The sequence below is a fragment of the Rhopilema esculentum genome, chromosome 6 (genome assembly GCF_057945365.1).
Source record: "Rhopilema esculentum isolate cy_ngs chromosome 6, ASM5794536v1, whole genome shotgun sequence".
Lineage (NCBI taxonomy): Eukaryota > Metazoa > Cnidaria > Scyphozoa > Rhizostomeae > Rhizostomatidae > Rhopilema > Rhopilema esculentum.
In genome coordinates, this window is record NC_142820.1 from 12,211,623 (window position 1) to 12,230,637 (window position 19,015).

At 36.5% G+C, this 19,015-nt stretch overlaps 1 protein-coding gene across 1 annotated transcript; it reads left to right on the forward strand.

Annotated features, from left to right (window-relative positions):
- The first annotated feature begins 8,637 nt into the window (after positions 1 to 8,637).
- On the forward strand, positions 8,638 to 18,263 carry LOC135686808 (uncharacterized). Its single transcript, XM_065203153.2, has 2 exons — positions 8,638 to 10,808; positions 13,693 to 18,263. Exons 1-2 carry the CDS (start codon positions 10,506 to 10,508, stop codon positions 16,060 to 16,062), a joined length of 2,673 nt encoding a protein of 890 aa, XP_065059225.1. The 5' UTR covers positions 8,638 to 10,505; the 3' UTR covers positions 16,063 to 18,263.
- The last annotated feature ends 752 nt before the right edge of the window (positions 18,264 to 19,015 follow it).

Below are 19,015 nucleotides of genomic sequence, written 5' to 3' on the forward strand. Positions count from 1 at the left end.
TGTTTCTTCATTTTCGTTTGTTAATAATACATCTGCTGATTTTCAAACGCTGGATGTTCTCTTGATTTCCCATGCTGTTTCTCTTGAATTTGATTTTTCTTTTGAATCGGATGTTTCACTTGATTTTTGTATTTTTAAATTCTTGTCAAGTTGAAAAATATATATATCTTAAAAGTGATAAAAATGTTTCCTCAGAATAACTTAATGAACTTCATTTGTGTTAGTACCACCATATTGTCTTTAGATTTTTAATTAAAATATCATAGAATTGTTTTTTTAGTGCACGAAATTGACCATATATATAAATTTTGGGAATTTATAGAAATTCCTGACCAAATTTTTAATGTGTTCCCTTCTTCTCTGATAACACTGAATGTTTTGTGATGTTGAAATATGCAATCTTTGTCATGTGATTGTGGCATTTGAATGCAGTTTTATTTAGCCTTTCGTGCATGCATTGTGAGGAAGTTTTGTGAAATCTATTTTGTGCTTATGTCCTTTAAAACAAATCTTAATTCATCAGATTAATAACTAGTTTGATTTCAAAAATCTTTTGCGAACTTTTGGACTAACTTGAAATGTGTATATGCCGTGATTTGGTGATATCTATAATGTTACCGTCAAATACATGCAAAATGTTTTAGTATGCATATTTCTTGTCCTGTTCGTAGAACAATTGACCAGGTTCGAGTAGAAGGATTTTTGTTTTATCAGGGTTTTCCACGTGTAATAGAAGGTTTATGTGGGCTAGTAATCTAGTCCCTCTCATTTGAAGAGCTTCGCTAGTTAGTCTCCACAGCAAATTCTGTATTCTGTCAAGTAAAGGAGCACTTAGACTGACTTGGACGTCATTTATATGAACACGACTTGCAGACAAGGGTCATTCTCCTCCTTGGTCTGCATCTCTGGAACAGCCCTGAACCCAACATTGTGCTAGCACCCAACATTTTGCTAGCACCCTCTTGATAATCCACAATAGAATTGTCATTGTAAATCAATTTTGTAAGACAGCCTTAACGAACAGGGTTACCGTGCCTAAAAATTTAAAATGATTTTTAAATGGAAACTTATCGAAGGGGCGATAGATGGGGCTTAGGGGCGAATTCTCCAGAAAATTTGTTTGCAGACCTTCCTCTCTGAACGGTGTCCGAATGCTTCACTTTACAGTGATTTTTAAATGTTTTCATATATTATCTCTTAAAATAGTATCCATATTATCTATATTGTTTGGAAAATATACATTACAAGTTAGTTGTCACGGCTGCGGCCCTAAGCCCCCAATCCGCAGCGCCCCTGAAGGCCAAGTGCTTTTTGACACAAGTCACTTCAGGTCCTGTTTACCGCTTATGAAGTCATGTAACCAATTGTAGTTTGGCATCAAATGGCAATTTTGAATAAACTATTTCCACTATAACCAATGTAACCGGGAACATTTTGCTAACTTTTGTGAACATTTTTAATTCGGACACACTTTTGGAGAATGAAATGTCGGTAAATAATACAGGGGTGTTGGGCTTGGGGCACGCGGGTGTTATTGGCCACAAATAGTTATATGCGGTTTTATTTTGTCAGTCGATATGCCTAGGATGGCCTTGCGATATCCACTATGCCAAAAACAATAGGAAATTTTCCAAAGAAGACAGATTCCATCACGGGACCTACTTATGATAGATTCTGTGGGTTCTTTAGTTAACATTACAAAATTACAACTGGCACCCAAAATGAAAAAATTGGTAGTACTGTTTGGAACAATATTCATAAAGAAAGGGAAGGGCAGGTCGAGAGAAGAGCGGACGATCGAAGATTCCTCCATTCAATACTATGTAATGAAGGTAGTAAAAACTGATCGAAGATATTTTTGGGAGAGGGGCTACAGTTTCATTTGTAGCAGCAGTACTTGAAATTTTGTGGTGTGTTTGCTTGGCCTTAGCGCCTTTTTGGTAGAATGATTGGCAATGTGTTACGTATGGCAAATTTTGAGGGGGGGGGGGGGAGGGTTGGCTGAGGGCCTTAACATAGCTCCCCAGTATAGCAAGAAACTAATGTGAACCAAAATGTGCGCTGAACCTTAGTGAATAGTTCGATGCATAATGATTTGTTGAAATTTGTCTGTTTGGTACGCAAATGTTTTAACTTCGACATCCAATCTTGAGACAAGCCGTGAATTTTTAATTCAACTAAACACGAAGGTAGAAAGTAGGGAAAACTTGACCCTCATTTTATGGATGATCTGCAAACATGAATTTCATTTTGCATATTATATTTTTCGAGTCATTTCCCCATTTTTTTACTTCTTCTTGCACTCTTACTGTCTAAAAGATTGTAGATGAGGGAAAACTTTGGATTTATTCAAGACATTAATTAGAATTCAAGTTTAAAAGATAAAAACAATAAAAAGTTGAAAATGTACACAGTTTATTTCAATTTACCGACCTAAAAATCATCGCAGATACTATAGGGAAAGTACAGAGAACATATGACATCAGATCAGAAGGCATTACCAAATAAGATTAGGTTTTGACGAAGTATATTCAAAGTTTACTTTTTCGCAAGCAATTTCGAAAGCATTTTCTAATTCCATGATCTTTGGGACTGCGGCCTATTTTGCTTTCCAGGCTGAAGAATTCAAGCACAATGTAACTATTTTAAGAATACAGATACTTATAAAGCAGAGTGTAAAATACCAAAAGATATTTATTCAGGGATGTAGGAGCAGTTGAATAAACAATTTAGTTACTCAAGACTCTTGTCTTGTTCTACTTTTGTTCCTTGGAATGAGAGACATTTAAAGACAGAGACATGTATGCAAATTCTGACTGGATACATGCAACAGAAACTTATAGTAAACTGAACTAAAAGTTGCGAAGAGCAAGAGAAAGTCTTTCTCTTCGCAACATCTCAGTACCATTGAGAAAATTCTCCAGATTCGCCGAATATACTCTGATGATGACATAATGGCAAGAATCTGATGGAACAGCAAACATCTAACATATTGGAGAAAATGTTGATATCGTTCATTTACTTCTAGGATCGAGGTGATTATCTATTCTTGATTCCAGCCAATCTTATTTCAAAATTAGGTGCTTCACAAGGCTGTGCTTCAACCCCTATTCTACTAACCTATAACCCCCGTCAAACGTCCTCCGAACACCCTATTGCTTAAGTGTTGTTTCGAAATATTTCACTGATTTCGGCAGAAATGAGAGTTTAACTCCTCCTTTCAAGCGGAACGGCCAAAAGGAAAGATTGCACAAAAAAGGGGTCCAATGGCACAAATCGTACAGACATTTTGAACATATTGGCAACAATACCAGATCACCTTGTTATACTATTTCCAATCAAAACTGAGACGGCTAAATGTGTTTTGTTGATCACCCTGTGGAAATATTTGCACCTTTGTGGAGATTGACTCGGATGTTTTTTACAGAGCCTGCTTAGTTGTGACTTGCCGATGTCACGGACAAACGATCAACATGTGACTTATTTCACTGTTTCATACCCTTGGTCCCAGAGCATCAAGTTGGGGATAGGGAAATGAGGCGTAGGTTAATGGGGCCTTGCGGGAGAGTGTGGAGAAGGAGAGAAAGAGAAAAGAGATCAAAAACAATTGCTACTGGAAAACTAAGATTGTGCCGACATTTGCTGAAAAATCCCGATTGTGTTGAAAACTATAATTGATACGTGTTTTGGATTATTGGTAGTGCTTGGTCATCGTCTAATCCAACGGTTTTAGAATGCATAAAAAATAATTGTGTAGATAGAAGAAATTCGTTCTCATTTTAGAACTTTATTGGTAATCTTTTCAATAGGCAAGCCGCACTGATTGGGCAGCCTTTACAGTTATTTGCTTGTATTTCTGATTGGCCTGTTTAGATGCACAGGTTGATATGTATACATACTTTCAAGCCAAGATTTTTTGATTCATGTTCTGACGATTTGTATTGTGAAGAGTGTCAAACGAAAGCTTTTGCATTTTTCAAAATGTTTGCTGAAGGGTCTTGCCTGAGACATATGTTGTTTGAGGTTTGTTGATTCGAAATTCATTAGCATCAACGTTGGTGTGCTTGAAAATGTCTGATGCTGAACTATTGAAAGTTGACGTCGATTTACCCCAAGGATCTTATCTTGGCTCTTTGCTGCTGGTCAACTCTAATCTTTTAAAAGTTGATGCTGGTAACCTGGGCTTCTTGGTGCTTGTCAATTTTGATAGTTGACGTCCGTGTGCTAAATTCTGTTTGTCGATTTCATAAAGTTTTGAGCATTAGCGTTGGCTTGCTTGAAGGAGCTTGCCTTAAATTTTTACCGATGGTCGACTCTCAACTTTTTAAAGTTGATATCGATGTATCTCAAAGATGGTTTCTGAGACCTTTGATGCTTGGCTAGGGGCCTTGCTGTTGATCGATTTGCAAGTTGATGTTGATGCACTCCAAGGATCGTCTCTGGGCCCTCTGATGTTAATTGATCCCAAACTTTTATACGCTCAAACCAAGAATCTTGCCTGGATCCTTTGCCGTTTCTGAGTTATATCAATGATCTATGGTAAAGCATTCTAAATTTACTGTGTATCCTGAGGACACATTCAGTTACACAAGTTTCAATCTAATGCTATATTTCAGCTGTTTAAGGTTCCAAATAAGGATCTTGAATACGTTTCAAATGATGTACCGAAGAATAAGGTATCGTTGAATGTGGCGAGAACAAAGGATATTTCAATTGTTACCAATATTGGAAAAATCATGAAATGGTTTTGACTCCTGAGCCAAAAATCAAAATTTGTAACTATTTCATCGATAACATATGAAGTACCATCACGAATGAAGGCTTATTTCTTCTGAACCGAGCAGCAAATTTTTAAAAAATTATCGATTGAAGAAGGAACCCTACTTTGCTTTGCGTAAATGGGATTTTATTTCTCTGACCTGATGCCATCCTTTGATAACGTTCAAAATACTAAATATCTGGGGACTAAGCCAGATCAAGAAGAGCAAATGAAAATACTTTTTCTCGCAAATTTAGCTTCTTGATGTATGTCAATTGCCAAATGTCCAAACCCCCACCCTAAATTGAAACGTTAAGGGTATTTTATAATTAGAAATAGATACAGAATTATATATAAATCTAGATCTATCAAAATATGAACTTGACAGTTTTTTGACTAAACAAGTATCATAATTGACTTTGTCATCTACCTTTGCTAAATTAAGGCAGTAACTAAGAAACATAAATTCCAAAACCCTTACCATATTAAAAAAAGTATTGAACCTTTTGGATATTGAAATAGCAGTATATTATCATCAATCTCACAATCAAACGTGCAAAAGCTAAACGTTTATTTACAATTATAATGTCCCATCAAATGAAATGTTGAATTTGCTTCGGTGGATTGCGCCCAGCCCCTTCACTAAAATTGCCACTTGAATATGAAGACACTGATTTTCTTAATTTGAAGTACGAATTACTTTGCCGGTTTTTAAGCAACTTGTGCTGTGTTGGGATAAAGCCATTTATCTAAAACAATAGGTTGATCAAAGCTTATCCTCAGTAGCCTGTGTTCCAGACCCCTAACTTGAACCAGACCTCTACTTTCAAGTTAGGGGTCTGGAACACAGGCTAATCCTCAGAGCCCGTGCCACAGGGGGCCAGGAGTCCATGGTCTCCCCATTTTTTCGCTAAACGAAAGGACTAAATCATACACAGTAGATATCAACCAGATCAGCTCAAATTATTTATATTCACAAGCATTTAGATTACAAAAAATACATCGAATCAAAGTCCTCGAGTAAACCAGTGTCCACAAAATGTTTGCCGCAATTGTGGCTCAAGGGGGGGAAGGAAACTTCCTTTACATTGCTTGCCAGCTTTCTTTACAAAGCAGGTCCCCATAAATTGAAGATGAGTTAACTCTCTAGTTCAAACGTAGAAAAGACTTTTTTTGCAAAATTGAAGTACAAGTACACTCATCTTTTATAAGTCTCAACGATCGCATTGAGTTGTTGAGCACTCAAGCCGGCGTGTCCACTCTCATTCTGAGGAGTACCCAAGCTCGGAAGACCTCTTAACTGAGGACTGGGTTGTTTTTTCTCTCAAACCTAGGACAGTGAAACTTAGAAAAAGGGTTACCTTTTGGAATTTGGAAATGATCACTGAATTAGGGTGTTTTTTAAAGTCAGTCTAGGCCAATATTCCTCTTGTTGACAATATCACAGAATCTTATACAAAAATACAAATATGTGCATTGCAACTTGCCCAGTCATCTAATTATGAAATCCAAAGATTCTTTAGAAGAGAACCACCACACATTTTTTTCGATACAACATTTCGAATTTAACAAGAGTTTTGAATGTATAAAGGTTATTTTCAGCTTGCAATAGAAATGTTGGCAGTTTTGATTTACAATGTGTTACTGTGAAGGGGAGAGGGCCTTAGGTGGGCTCAGCCTTCTTGTTCAAATTAAGAGGGATTTTTCAAGGAGGGCTCAGCGCTTCCCTTTAACAAGCCAGTATATGTTTGGTTAGGCGAAATTCTTTGCTACATTTATGTGAAGTAACCCTTTATTTTAAGCACTTTCAATGGACCATTAAGATTGGGTGAGTATTTTGAATGATTTCATATGCATAAAAGAGAATTTTTAACAAAGATGCAAGTATAGGGGAGAGGGTGTGGATGTGACCTTTAGACGTTCCTTACTGCACAGCCTTCTTCCTATTTTTTCATGACGACACGTCACTATAAACCCATATAAAAAAACCACATATACACTCTTCTTTTTTTAGAAGAACAATCTTATGAGAACACGAGCCTCAAAACTGGTCAAAAGTTAAGAACAAATTAAGAACAAGCTGAGGCTGAGCTTCTGCGAAATGCAATTTTGAACAACGTTTTTTCTCAAAATCGAGGATTTTTAGCGATGTGTGGGTGCTTTTTCGGTGAATGTTCAAATTTGTCAGCAAATTAAGGCTGTCTCACTCACTTTGTTGGCAAATGAGGCCTGAACACCTCTTTAGAGCGAAAAAGCTAGCAATAGCACGCTTACACCCTCTTAATTTAAGAACAAATTAAGAACAATCCAGCCTCAGATTTTTGAAAAAATTAAGAATAGTCAGCCTGAACTTAAAGTTACTGGTTCTTATAAAAAAAGAGTGTAACTGGCATTTCAGCATTTTCCAATACAGTGCAGGTCTGGACAAAAAAGTGTGACAGAATCATTGTGTAGCAGAGAAGAGCAGCAACTTCTGTTCACTTTGTCTTCATTTAGAAATTACTTTTATTTGGTACTTTATATCAGTGAAAAGGACAGGGGTGGATTTGGCAGGGATGGGGTGTAAGGGGTATGACACTCCTCAATATTTCAGAGTTCTTCGGTAAATATTACCTCCATTAGGTAAAAGTCATTTTTGGTAGTCAGTAGGAACAAATTGACGCCAAGATTTTACATTATTTATCTTCTTATCTTCTTTACAGTACAGTTAAAAACTGAATTTTGAGAATGGGCGTTGCCATCATTCTCCATCAAGGGTGTGGTATCAAAATCCAATTGGCATCTACACTTTTTTTATAAGAACCAGCAAATTTCAGTTCAGGCTGACTGTTATTAATTTTTTCGAAAATCTGAGGCTGGATTGTTCTTAATTTGTTCTTAAATTTAGAGGGCATAAGCAGTGCTATTGCTAGCTTTTCGCTCCAAGGAGGTGTTCAGGCCTCATTTGCCAACAAAGTGAATGAGACAGCCTTAATTTGCTGACAAATTTGAATATTCACCGAAAAAGCACCCACACATCGCTAAAATCCTCGATTTTTAGAAAAAACGTTGTTCAAAATTGCATTTTGCAGAAGCTCAGCCTCAGCTTGTTCTTAATTTATTCTTAACTTTTGACCAGTTTTGAGGCTCGTGTTCTTATAAAATTGTTCTAATAAAAAAAGAGTGTAACACCCCCCCCCCCCACCTCCCGAATCATTGTTGCTTTAAATCTATCCCTGGAAATAGGTTTCATGTAAGTCAGAGGAAAGGGGTCTCTCTCGGATGAGCTGGGGCAGAGAACACGCCGGACACTCAACTTTTTGAACGGTTTAAAAAGTTTGGTAGCTGCAAACAATAACCATTGTCGGATGTTTCTTTTGTTTTCAAATGCTCGTGACATTTCTGTCAAGAAATTAGCTTCCGCTCTAAGCATATATATATTTTTATGCCAACCACCCAAACTAAATTTCTAAGTTCTTGAAAATTTCAAAATTCAATTGAGTTTAAAATTTTTTTGCTTCGACTATTTAATGTACTCGTTCCTTAAAGCGAGATTCTTATAAAAAATGTTCATTGTTGATTTGATTCAAACGGCGTGTAAATTTGAGGAATTAGAAATGGTTTATAAACGGTGAAGATATATAAGAAATTTCTTTCCATCGTACGAAAATTTTAACATATCCTTCTACCGCATGCTACCCTTCCGTTCCCACCCCCGCGTCTCTTGCGACACTGGGGGCATTCCTCATCAGTCGACGTTTCACTATCGGAAGTCAGTCAAACGACTTCCAGTTGGTGAAGTCCCCACTGTCATGGCAACACAGCCACATTACGATTTAATTTGTTTTCTTTTTCATCAGGGTCATCCCCTTTATACCAGTCGGCCAGCAGGTTCATATCAATTGAGATGAAACATGTTAGCATGTGGTCAAGCATGCGAGAGGGCAAAGCGAATATTTCATGTTCAAGAATTTGTACTCAAGAGCTGATTGCCTTACTTTTGTGCATCTTTCATGCCATGATATGCGAACAAATTGCTACTGAAAACGTTCCCTTAAATGAAGAGGCTTTCAAAATATCTATCACGATGCTTGTATTGTGTAAACATTTACTACAATCAATGATTGAAGCATCTTAACAAGTACTTGGTCCGTGTTTTATGGTCGGACAATGCTCAACTCAATATTAACAATGCCTGACAGGAAATTCAGCAGAATTTGCAAAGTTCAGGTGTTTCAAACTCCGCAAGCAGAGAAAAAGTCGCAGTAAACATGTTGCATTCTAGATCTATTAAAATACTGTATGAATAAGACATAGAATGGTTGTCGACTAAACGCTCTTCACGCTTTTGCGTCGGTAATTTTTATAGATGCGAAAGCCTATTGTTTCGTGGAAACTTTCAGGATGTGGTTAACATTGTTACATGGCATGCAGTTGTGACAAATGTAGTTTAATCGTAATTTTATCAAGTTTTTTTAAAATGAAGTGTATCAAAAGGCAAGGTCCATTAAAGGGTACAAAATCTGGCTTTCTTAACCGCATAAAACATATTTTATTGATTGTTTAAAGCGTTTTGTAGATGGCAGAGGAAATGCAAGTTCCTCTACTTATTGTGTGAAGGAAACCTTTGTCATGCTCCCGGGGGCCGCTTGCAAGATAAATGTATTATTGTGAAATGTCGATAGTAAGGGATCTAAATCTAGTTGGGGGTAATTGCCCAATATGAATAGAGTATGATTTTAGATGTATCGAGAATCTTGTGAAAATGCGAGACAACGTGTTCCGCTGCCTGGAAATTTTGATTGTCAGAACCCAACCAGAACCACTGAAACCTTCCAAGTGGCGAAATTTTCTTTATAAAGGGGATAACCACTAACTAAAAACCGGTCTCTCAAAGGCTTCTGAAGTAACACCAGAAGAACCCAGGCATATCGTACCAAATTTGACAAAGAATCTAACACTTCCATTAAACTCTATTGCAAAAGTCAAGTAAGTCACCTAGAATTATTTCTTTTGGCTAGATTTGAATTTTGTACATCTGATTTGCTGAACAAAGTATTTTTTCTTGAGCAAATAAAAAAATTCTGCTAAGAATATCAACTTCAGCCTATCGTAAACTGGCTGGAAACAAACGTTTATAATGATTGCCGAAAGCTCTGACTTCTTTGGTAGCTCAAAATATTCAATACACCTTCTTAAAGATACGTAGATAATTTGACTGCCTAAAAACTGGACACGAATCTGAACCTAAGAACATAAAGAAATCCGGTTGCGATGAAAGATATATCTTATTTTATCTATAAACACTTTTATCTATGTATTCATATCAACTCGTGCAGGCGATCGACTGGATGAAGTTTTTCACTATCTGGGGCTTCATTGCAATAAGGAAAATAGACTGGAGAATTCCTTTGGAGCATATTAAATAGATGGTTCTAAAATCTAGATAAAAGTTAGCCAAGAAAATTCCTGAATCAAAATCCAAACCAGTGCTAATTTCCCTGCAAAATATTATAAAGATTCACCTTTCAAAGTTTTAGAACTTGTTGTATACATCGAGGCCCGGCGACCCCCGGATTTCGATAGAGCGCTCACAGACACTTTCCGCAAAGAAGCTGGAACAATAATACCGTCGCATCGGTTGTAGCACTTAGTGATTGGAAATTACTCCATTAGAATTACAAGAACAGGTAAATAGGTAAAATGAAAACGTAATGTGAAATATCTATGCAGCGCAAAGTTCGTAATTTTCCGATCGGGTTTCTTCATGGTCGCTGGCTGCAGAATGGATGCTGACAACAAAGAGCAACGTAGGCAGGATGTGATGGAAAGGCTTCGTATACGGTTCTCTCAGTACCAGAAGCGGCAGAATGAATATTTGACTCGCTTTATGACTAATGGTCCTGTCAAAGAAGAACGAGAAAGACAGGATACTCAGATGTACCAGCAAAGGATTCTTAATACTAGAGCCAACACAAAACCCAGGCCAAAACAAGACCAAGCGGGAAAGAACTCTACCATCGACCAGGCTTACCCACCTAATGCAATGGGCGATACTTTGATTCTACAGGTCAGTGTAAACCCTTTCAGTAAATATCTTCCAAATATCTTATCAAATAATGCAGCTCTTTTTTGGACTTTTGTAAGTGTCCATATGAATCAGTGGCATATGAAGTCGCTTGTAACTTTAGCTAAACGATTGTAGTGTTTCCCATATGCCAGTAGGCCATAAAAACAATGCTATAACTGAGTAGATACTATATCATGCCACTGCTTCATTAAGCTTGTTGTCCTGTGGTGCAGACTATCGTTAGATTTGCAGCTCTACTAATACATCGTTTATGTTTGTGTCATTTCTTCTTATCTGCAGTTATTCGGAGAGCATGAGCGACCACAGCTAGTGCGTAATCCGAACACAGCTTTGTGGCCTAGCCTCTAAAACGACTTGTACTGTTTGACTATGTTGTACTAAATTGACAGTACAAATAACTTGTTTATAAAAGATCTGGGAAAAGATACTTAGAATTACGCAAGTCAGTCGTAGCATTTTAGCCGGTCTCCTTTCTTCCATTTGTTGTCAAAAGGTTAAGTTTTCAACGAACACAGTCCATTTAGTGAATTACGATGCATTGCAGTATGCACAACATACACAAAGGTCCTTTACTAAAAGCAACTTGCCACAAGCAACTAGTTTTAGAAGGCTAGGAAATTCAATGAATCTAGCTCCTGAAATGTACAGATGAAAATTAAAAGCAAAGAATGAATTCAGACATCTTTAGCAAGTAGCATTTACTAAAATTAGGTTTTCAGACTTTAACATTTAAATTTAAAAGCAAGATCAAACTCTGAATAATACAGGAAAGGTGGTTGGAGTGAACAGATCTATTAAAAGTTATCACATTTTCATCTAGATGTTTTTTACTCTAGATTCTTAAATACATTAAAATTAATTTATTTTGCTTGCTGTGTTTTTTTAACATAGTTTTCTATGTGCTAGTTATGCAAGTAGTATTTCTAAGTGTCAAAATTGGGAGGCTAGCAAATTTATTTCCAAAACCTTTTCTGAGAATAACTTTTTTCATTTATTGTCAAGTTTGATGATGGTTTTCACTGTTTTAACAACTCTAGAGGAAGGCCTCAGCCCCTGCTTGATGTTTATGCTGACAAATGTTGTTGATGGGTATCACTATTTTGTTAGTTCTTCCGTAGAATTTAATACCTTCTTCCATTAAAAATTGCATTTACCCATGCCTGGCCATTTGAGAAGAGCTCTTGTTACCTCTAGGCTGGAGAGGAGCTACAGATTGCTCTCCTAAATTACTCTAAAAAACAAATAGCTCCCCTTGAAATCAATTTTTACTTTGTTTCTATTCTTATTTATCAACAAAGAGCTCACCTGGAAATTACGAGGAAAGCTGTTTACTTCTCCTGAGCTAAAATTCTTATGGCCAGGCCTGATAGACCCTGAAATTATTAAAAAGTTCAATTTTTCAATGTCAATTTTCTTAATTTGAATTAAAAAATTATATAACTATTTATATTCATTGCTTTAGATGATCAACTTCATGTAGTGATATTTTAATTATTTATTTGATGGGTACAATAAACATACATAGAAACCTTCTAAGTTGCTAGTATATAGTTTGGCAAAGCCCTAAAGAAGATACTTGTGATGCAGACCCTTTTTCCTTCGATAAAATAAATGGCTAATTGTCCACTTCTTCCTTATAAAAATTTTACTGACCTAAGATTTAATGGATATTAATCAAATCACTGTAGTTTCAAATTTTATTACTTGATACCACAAACAGTAGCATCCATAGACAGATGCACAAGTCTAACTCAATACTCATCTCATCTTAAATTACAACCTACAGTATCATTCGCAAAATTGCCATTAAATCCAAACATTATATATCTAGAAATCAGTGCCTGAGTTGCAAATAACCAGTTGCAGACTTGTCAATCTAAAATTTTAAAAACCTTAAGATTTTTTATTTTTGTTAAGAAAATCAGTGTGATTTTGCCAAACTCAAAGAGATCCCTAGAGTTCAGTTTATCAATCAGTTCATTTTCATTTTAAAATTTTTTGGTGAATTGTATAAACAATGTACCTGTAAAGCCTTGTGCCAGGCAAACAGTCAGTGACAAAAATTATGATGACAAGTCATATTTAGGTAACTTGGTACTTTTATTGAGTTTAAAACCGTAATTAAAACAACACATCCAGGATCATATTTTGTCCTCAGAATTTTTGCTGCTCTTTGGCAGCCTCCTCAGTAAGAATTAAGTGAGATGATTGCGTTCTTCTGATGTGTGTTAGAGTAAAGGTTTGATAGATTCATTGCAACAAACTTGATATGATTGGCATGTAGAGGATTTGAATTTCCCTACAGTATTTAGTTCTGGGTCCAGTTCTTTAATGAATAGGGCCTCTGTTAACCTAAAGACTTTGAAGACAGGGGACCTACCAAAACATCCAGAGCAGAAGTGACCGAGAACATGACGAGAAGATTTTTCATAATGAATTTTTGTGTTAATTTGTTAATTTTGTTATTTCCAAGTGATAGATTTGTAAACACTCACAAGATATCTTGTCATGAAGATTGTCTTTAAAATCATTTTTATTATAAGAATTCCTCTGCTCAAAGAAAATGTTGGAACACAGGGAGAAATTTTAAAGGACAGGAGCACAGGAAAAAGCAAAGCAAAACCTGGAGTTTCCTAGTGTAACCGGGAAAGTTGACAGGTTTGAAATTGCAGTTCTATTTGTTGAAATGGTAAGGTATAGATAAATAACAAACTAATAGGTAAGGGACCTTATATGTAAGTGGGCATAAGACACTTCAGTCCAAAAACTCTTGTAGTCTGTACTATAGTTCAGCAGGTCTGTACTATAGTTATGATTTCTCCATGTTATGCACCACATAATTCAATGTTATTTGGCCTTTTAGCAACTAAAGCGAAGGTTTGATGAAACTTTCAACCAAGCTCAAGAGGGTGAAGACTTTGAAGACAGGGGCCCTACCAAAACATCCAGAGCAGAAGAAGACCAAAGAAATGAACTTGCTCAGTACCAGCAAGGTAATGTTATGAATAGTTTGCCTAGGACTATGCAATTAAAAAATGATCAAAATGATCTCACATTAGTTCAAAATGCAGCCAAGAAGAACTCTGCAGAGGAAAATGTCTCAAGTATTCCTAATCACAACAAAGAATCTGGTGGTGATGTTCTTGATGGCTCCAAAGGAAATGAAAACTTAGGGAATGACAATTCTAATTCTATGAGTGATAGTTCTAAAATTGTTAGCTCCAACTGCCACATAACTGCAAAGGCTGGCGTCACGGTTTCGTCAGTTTCAAAAACAGAACCTAATGTTGTGAATGCAAATGTTGGATCAGCATCCCGAGAAAAAGGCAATAACATTTTGCAAAATGGTGTTTCACACATAGCAAACGATGGAAATTTGACAGACATGTTTCTCAAGGGATTAGAAAACGATTTTGAGGATATGTTGCAAAATATTTCTGATACAGCATCATCAGCCATCACCCAGACAACTACAAGTAGTACAATCAAGACAGCTTCTGGGCAGGCAAAGACAAGAGAAAAGAAGGAAAATAAGAATGTTAACAATAATGTGATTACTAATTCTATGTCACATGTCAATGATTTTCCTCCAAACACCAATGTACCACATGTTAACAACCTTGGAAATGCACCCCCATATCCTAATAGTGTAGGGGGAATGCAGATGAGGCCACAGGCACCTACTCCAATGGGTCTAAGACCTCAGACCCTGAGACACCTGGTTGATCATATTCAGGGAAGAGGAAGACAGCAGGTAGGACCTGGGCCTTATAGACCAATGACTGGTGTGCCTGTTAGGGAGAACTTAGTGACTGGGACTCAAACCAAAAACCCAGAAACAATGGCGAAAGTTCAAGAGCATTTATTGTTCAAAAAACAAATGCAGCAAAGACAAATGGAGATGGAAATGCGACAGCAGATGCAACAACAAATGCAACAGTCCTACCAGCAGCCAACATATCAGCAACAGCTCATGCAAATGGCACAAGCTGCTCAGCAGCAGCAGCAACAGCACAGTCCATCACCGATGTCACCAATGATACAATCAATGTCACCTCACATGCAACAGCAAGCATTTATGCAACAGAATATGAACTCACCTGTTCCATCACCAATGTCAACCACACCTCTTATGAATCGCAATCCTTTCCAGTTTCCTCAAGATTACAGCACCTATATGAATCAGCAAAAGCAAATGCAGGGTTTTGATGGAATGAATAACATGCAGTCCCAACATGATGGTGGTGTTCAAATGCCAATGAGCTATTATCAGACACCACAACAAGAGCCTGCCCATTATCAGATGCGACAACCAGTGCCTAACCAAGGAACATTGCGGCCAGCAGGCATGCAGTCTGCTGCCATACGTGCCATGATGACAAGGGAAAGAATGCTTTCTCCAGATTCAATGCCCCCAGGACAAATGATGCAGGGCCAAGTTGGCCCCCCTGGATCATTTCAGCCCCAGGTCCCAAAACCACCACCACCTCAATACACACAAAATAATTTCTCTCCACCAAACATTCCATTGGAAAGACCGCAGCTACAAAGATCAATGTCACACCCTAGAAATAGGTTATCTCACTTTTCTCATCCTGATGAAGTGCAGTCAGGAAATGCACCAACCTCTGCACCCCTGAAATCGCCAGGAACATTGCCAATGTATCCAAATGTTGATAATATGTATCAAATGGGACAAACTGGTACAACAATGACAAATGGAGGCCAGCAAAACTCAAATTCAGTAGCGGCCAGAATGTCTGAAAATAATTTTTCAAACTTCCAAAATTATGGACCTCCAAACATGAGTTTGGCTAATGCAATGAGTTCAAGGACAAGAATGAGTCCAAATAATTGGACACCAGATAGTCAGTTACAAAAACAACAAACGTTGCATCAAATGCATATGAACATGAGTTCTGAATACAGAATGGCAATGCCTAAAGGACCCTCTGTGAACTTAACGAGTCGAGCAAATATGTTAGGGCAAACTAGGCGGACCCCAGCTCATTACAATTCAGGAATCGAAAAACACCCTGATGTGCCAAATTTGGCACCAAATTCTATGATGTCTTCACAACAAGGACTTAAGTTGCCAGGTGGGTCTTTGAAGCAAGAACCACCAGCAACAGACATTCCACAAGTCACTCAAGGAAACAACCCTTCTGATGATTTGGAATCGATACTCAGTGATCCGCCTGAGAATTTTGACTTAGTAAAATTGTTAGGTTGATTAAGTATGTGCTTTGTTACTGTAGATGCGAAATGAAGTTCATGTCAGAATTGTCTCTCTGGTATTTTAGAAGTTTTTTAAAAACCTATTTTCAGAAGTATTTACATAGCATTAATCAGTGCTTTCTTGTAAATAAACTTCATAGGGTTATGGCAAATTGATCAAGGGGAGTCTCATAGGTCAATAAAATTGTCTTTTTCATTTGGGGGATGCAGTGCAACCACAGTATTGTGTTATTGCTAATTTGTAAATGGGACTAAGAGTACCCTGAAAACTTTTAACTCAGTATTATTCCTTTCTCCCGTTATACATAAGGCACTGCAAAATGGAGAATTTTTAAACCTTTGTATATTATCTTGTTCTATTTCAAAACGATTGCAAATTTGCTTTCCGTAGAGAAAAGTTTTGCTATTTGCAGGCACTGCATTGTGCATAGCCACTTTTGTCAGCTATTAAGTTTTATAAACGTCTGAATGAAATTTTCTGGAGAAATAATTACCGTGGAAATTTTGTGTTAATGACATTGAAATGATATTGCATGTTTGAGTTTTTACTGTTGCTAAGTTATTAGGCTTCTTGCGTTTTAATTTTCCTTTGTTTTATGTAGTAAACGCGTTTTTACGTATACAGTGTTCATCTAAATTTGCACCAGTTTGTACGACAAAAATGTCCCAGATTGATCATCCATGCTAATTTAGCTTCTTTATGAGTAATATATTTGTTGTCCCTTCCTAATAACTTGATATGCAGATAATTCAATAGAAATGTTTCTCGAGGACTCCCTAGTTTATTCATTCAAAGTCTCATGTACCCCCTGATTGTACGGTAAGGATTACACCATATTCCCTAACCGATATCTTTCAATGTATGCATATAATGGTACATTGTGTCCAACAAGATCGTTTTTCCAGGGGGCATTGTTGGAAAGTTGACGAGTACGCACCCCAATCCAGATCTATTGTTCAGATGTAATGTCATCGATGCATTATTTTTTCCGAACAATTGTTTCATTACGATTATGTTGCAGAATAAATTTCGTCTTTCAAACATACAGTCAACGTCAACTGTCTTAAAGCTACGATCTGGAGATACCCAGTAGGCCCACACTATTGCTTCACCCATTATTATTTGCAAGATTTGTCGGCTTTATTTATCGAACATTTGCTTATTCACGGTGTGAGATTTCCAAATTTGCATATCAAGTTACAGTTTGTTTAACTTTGTTGTGACAGGCCTTGTCCTTCGTAAAATTGTTCCTCCAAGAATTTTAGCGTCAGGCATATTGGCGATTTCAATTCTTTTTTATTTCTATCAAAATTAAATGCTGATGATGTTATAATCTACACGCATAGAAACAGTTAGAAACAAACTTAGTTACTTTCGTATTGGTTGGAAGAACGTTGTGTCAAATAGTAGTAAAATGAGGATGAAGTACTGTTTACAACCTAATCTGCAGGGTTAGTTGCGAACAAAAGATTTATTTGGTATTTTGAATGTGTGCCCCTATGGGCTTAGGGAGATGTGTGCTTAGATACCCTTAGATTTTTCACACCGAGCTTGTGGCAAAATGGCTACGTCGATCCCTTTAACCGGTAGCGCTATTATTTGACCTTGTTTGTTGATTATCTGCGTCTACAAGAAGCTTATCTTTATAAGAAACAAGAAGAATTCTGGGTAGACGAAACTGTCACAAGATATTGTTATTCCTTGAGATTTGTAAGGAGATTCAGGTATCGTATTACAAGGGAAGTCCAGATGTTGATTTGGTAAACAATGCAGAGGAAATTTGATAAAGAAATATTTGACAAAAATTGTTTTGCTGAGTTTCTTATAAAGATGAGCTTGATACTTCACCATGTAAACACTAGGAAACGTACTTTTGACATGAACTTCATCTCGTATCGTATTTTGAATGTCTTTTTCAGTCTGGTTTGTGATTGGTAAGTAACAAGAACGTACCGGTGATCTTTTAGAGGTCATGTGTTATAAATAAAAAAGATTTAGCTTTCTCTTTTAATGGTGTTTTTATCATATTATTTGAATTTTAGAAAACTAACGTCCTATTTCGTAGATCTCTTCTCATTGCTTACGTAATTTCTCGTTAATTTTAAGCTGCACAGTTTGAATGTATATATTCTAAACATAATTTATACTTGTTAATAACTATATATCATATTGGATAAACAAGTTTTCATAGGTAAGGCCTGTCTTGTTCTTGGAATCTCTTGCCAATTGGTTTGATTTTTGGGCAATTTTCCTCAAACATTTTATTTACGAAGCAAAATTCACAGTATAAAATTTGCTAAATGAACATTTCATGGGAGAAATTATAAATGCTAACATATTAAATTGTTGTATCAATTTAAGAGATCCACGATACATGTGAAGTGAAACAAGTTATTCCCTGCCAAGTATAGTCTTTACAGTGCCGAATTAAGTCCAAATTGTGCCTGATGCCTGACGCAACAGCAAAATGTGCCAATAATAGGACCTGTCTAGCTTCAGAAAAATTCTCGCATTTCAGTGTTTTGTAGACAATTGTGTACAAAAATGGTCAATGTTGGTATCCCCAACCCTAAATTCAGTTTAAATGTCTATAATTGTCTTTAAAGCAAGATGATTTGTTTTTGGTTGTTTTTTTATTTGAAAAGCTACTTAGATAATTTTCACAACCCAGCGAAGAAAGTTTCAAACGGGCACCTTCCAGTAACGATTACGGATACTTCCAAACAACAGAAGAAACATTTTTTGTAACTTTCTGTTCTGTTATCGTTTCCTTGTAAAAATTCAACGTATTTTTTTCAATAATTAAATAATTTTTCTTTAATTAATTAATTCATTAATCCATTCATTCATTAATCCATTCATTAATCCATTCATTCATTCATTAATCCATTCACTCGTTCATTCATTAATCCATTAATTAATTAATTCATTCATTCATTTATTCATT

What these genes read in the sequence shown, in the direction of transcription:
- LOC135686808 (XM_065203153.2), top strand. Translation starts at nt 10,506, where the DNA reads ATGGTCGCTGGCTGCAGAATGGATGCTGACAACAAAGAGCAACGTAGG. An exon ending in GCGATACTTTGATTCTACAG is followed by an intron (nt 10,809 to 13,692) that starts GTCAGTGTAAAC and finishes TTGGCCTTTTAG; the next exon opens with CAACTAAAGCGAAGGTTTGA.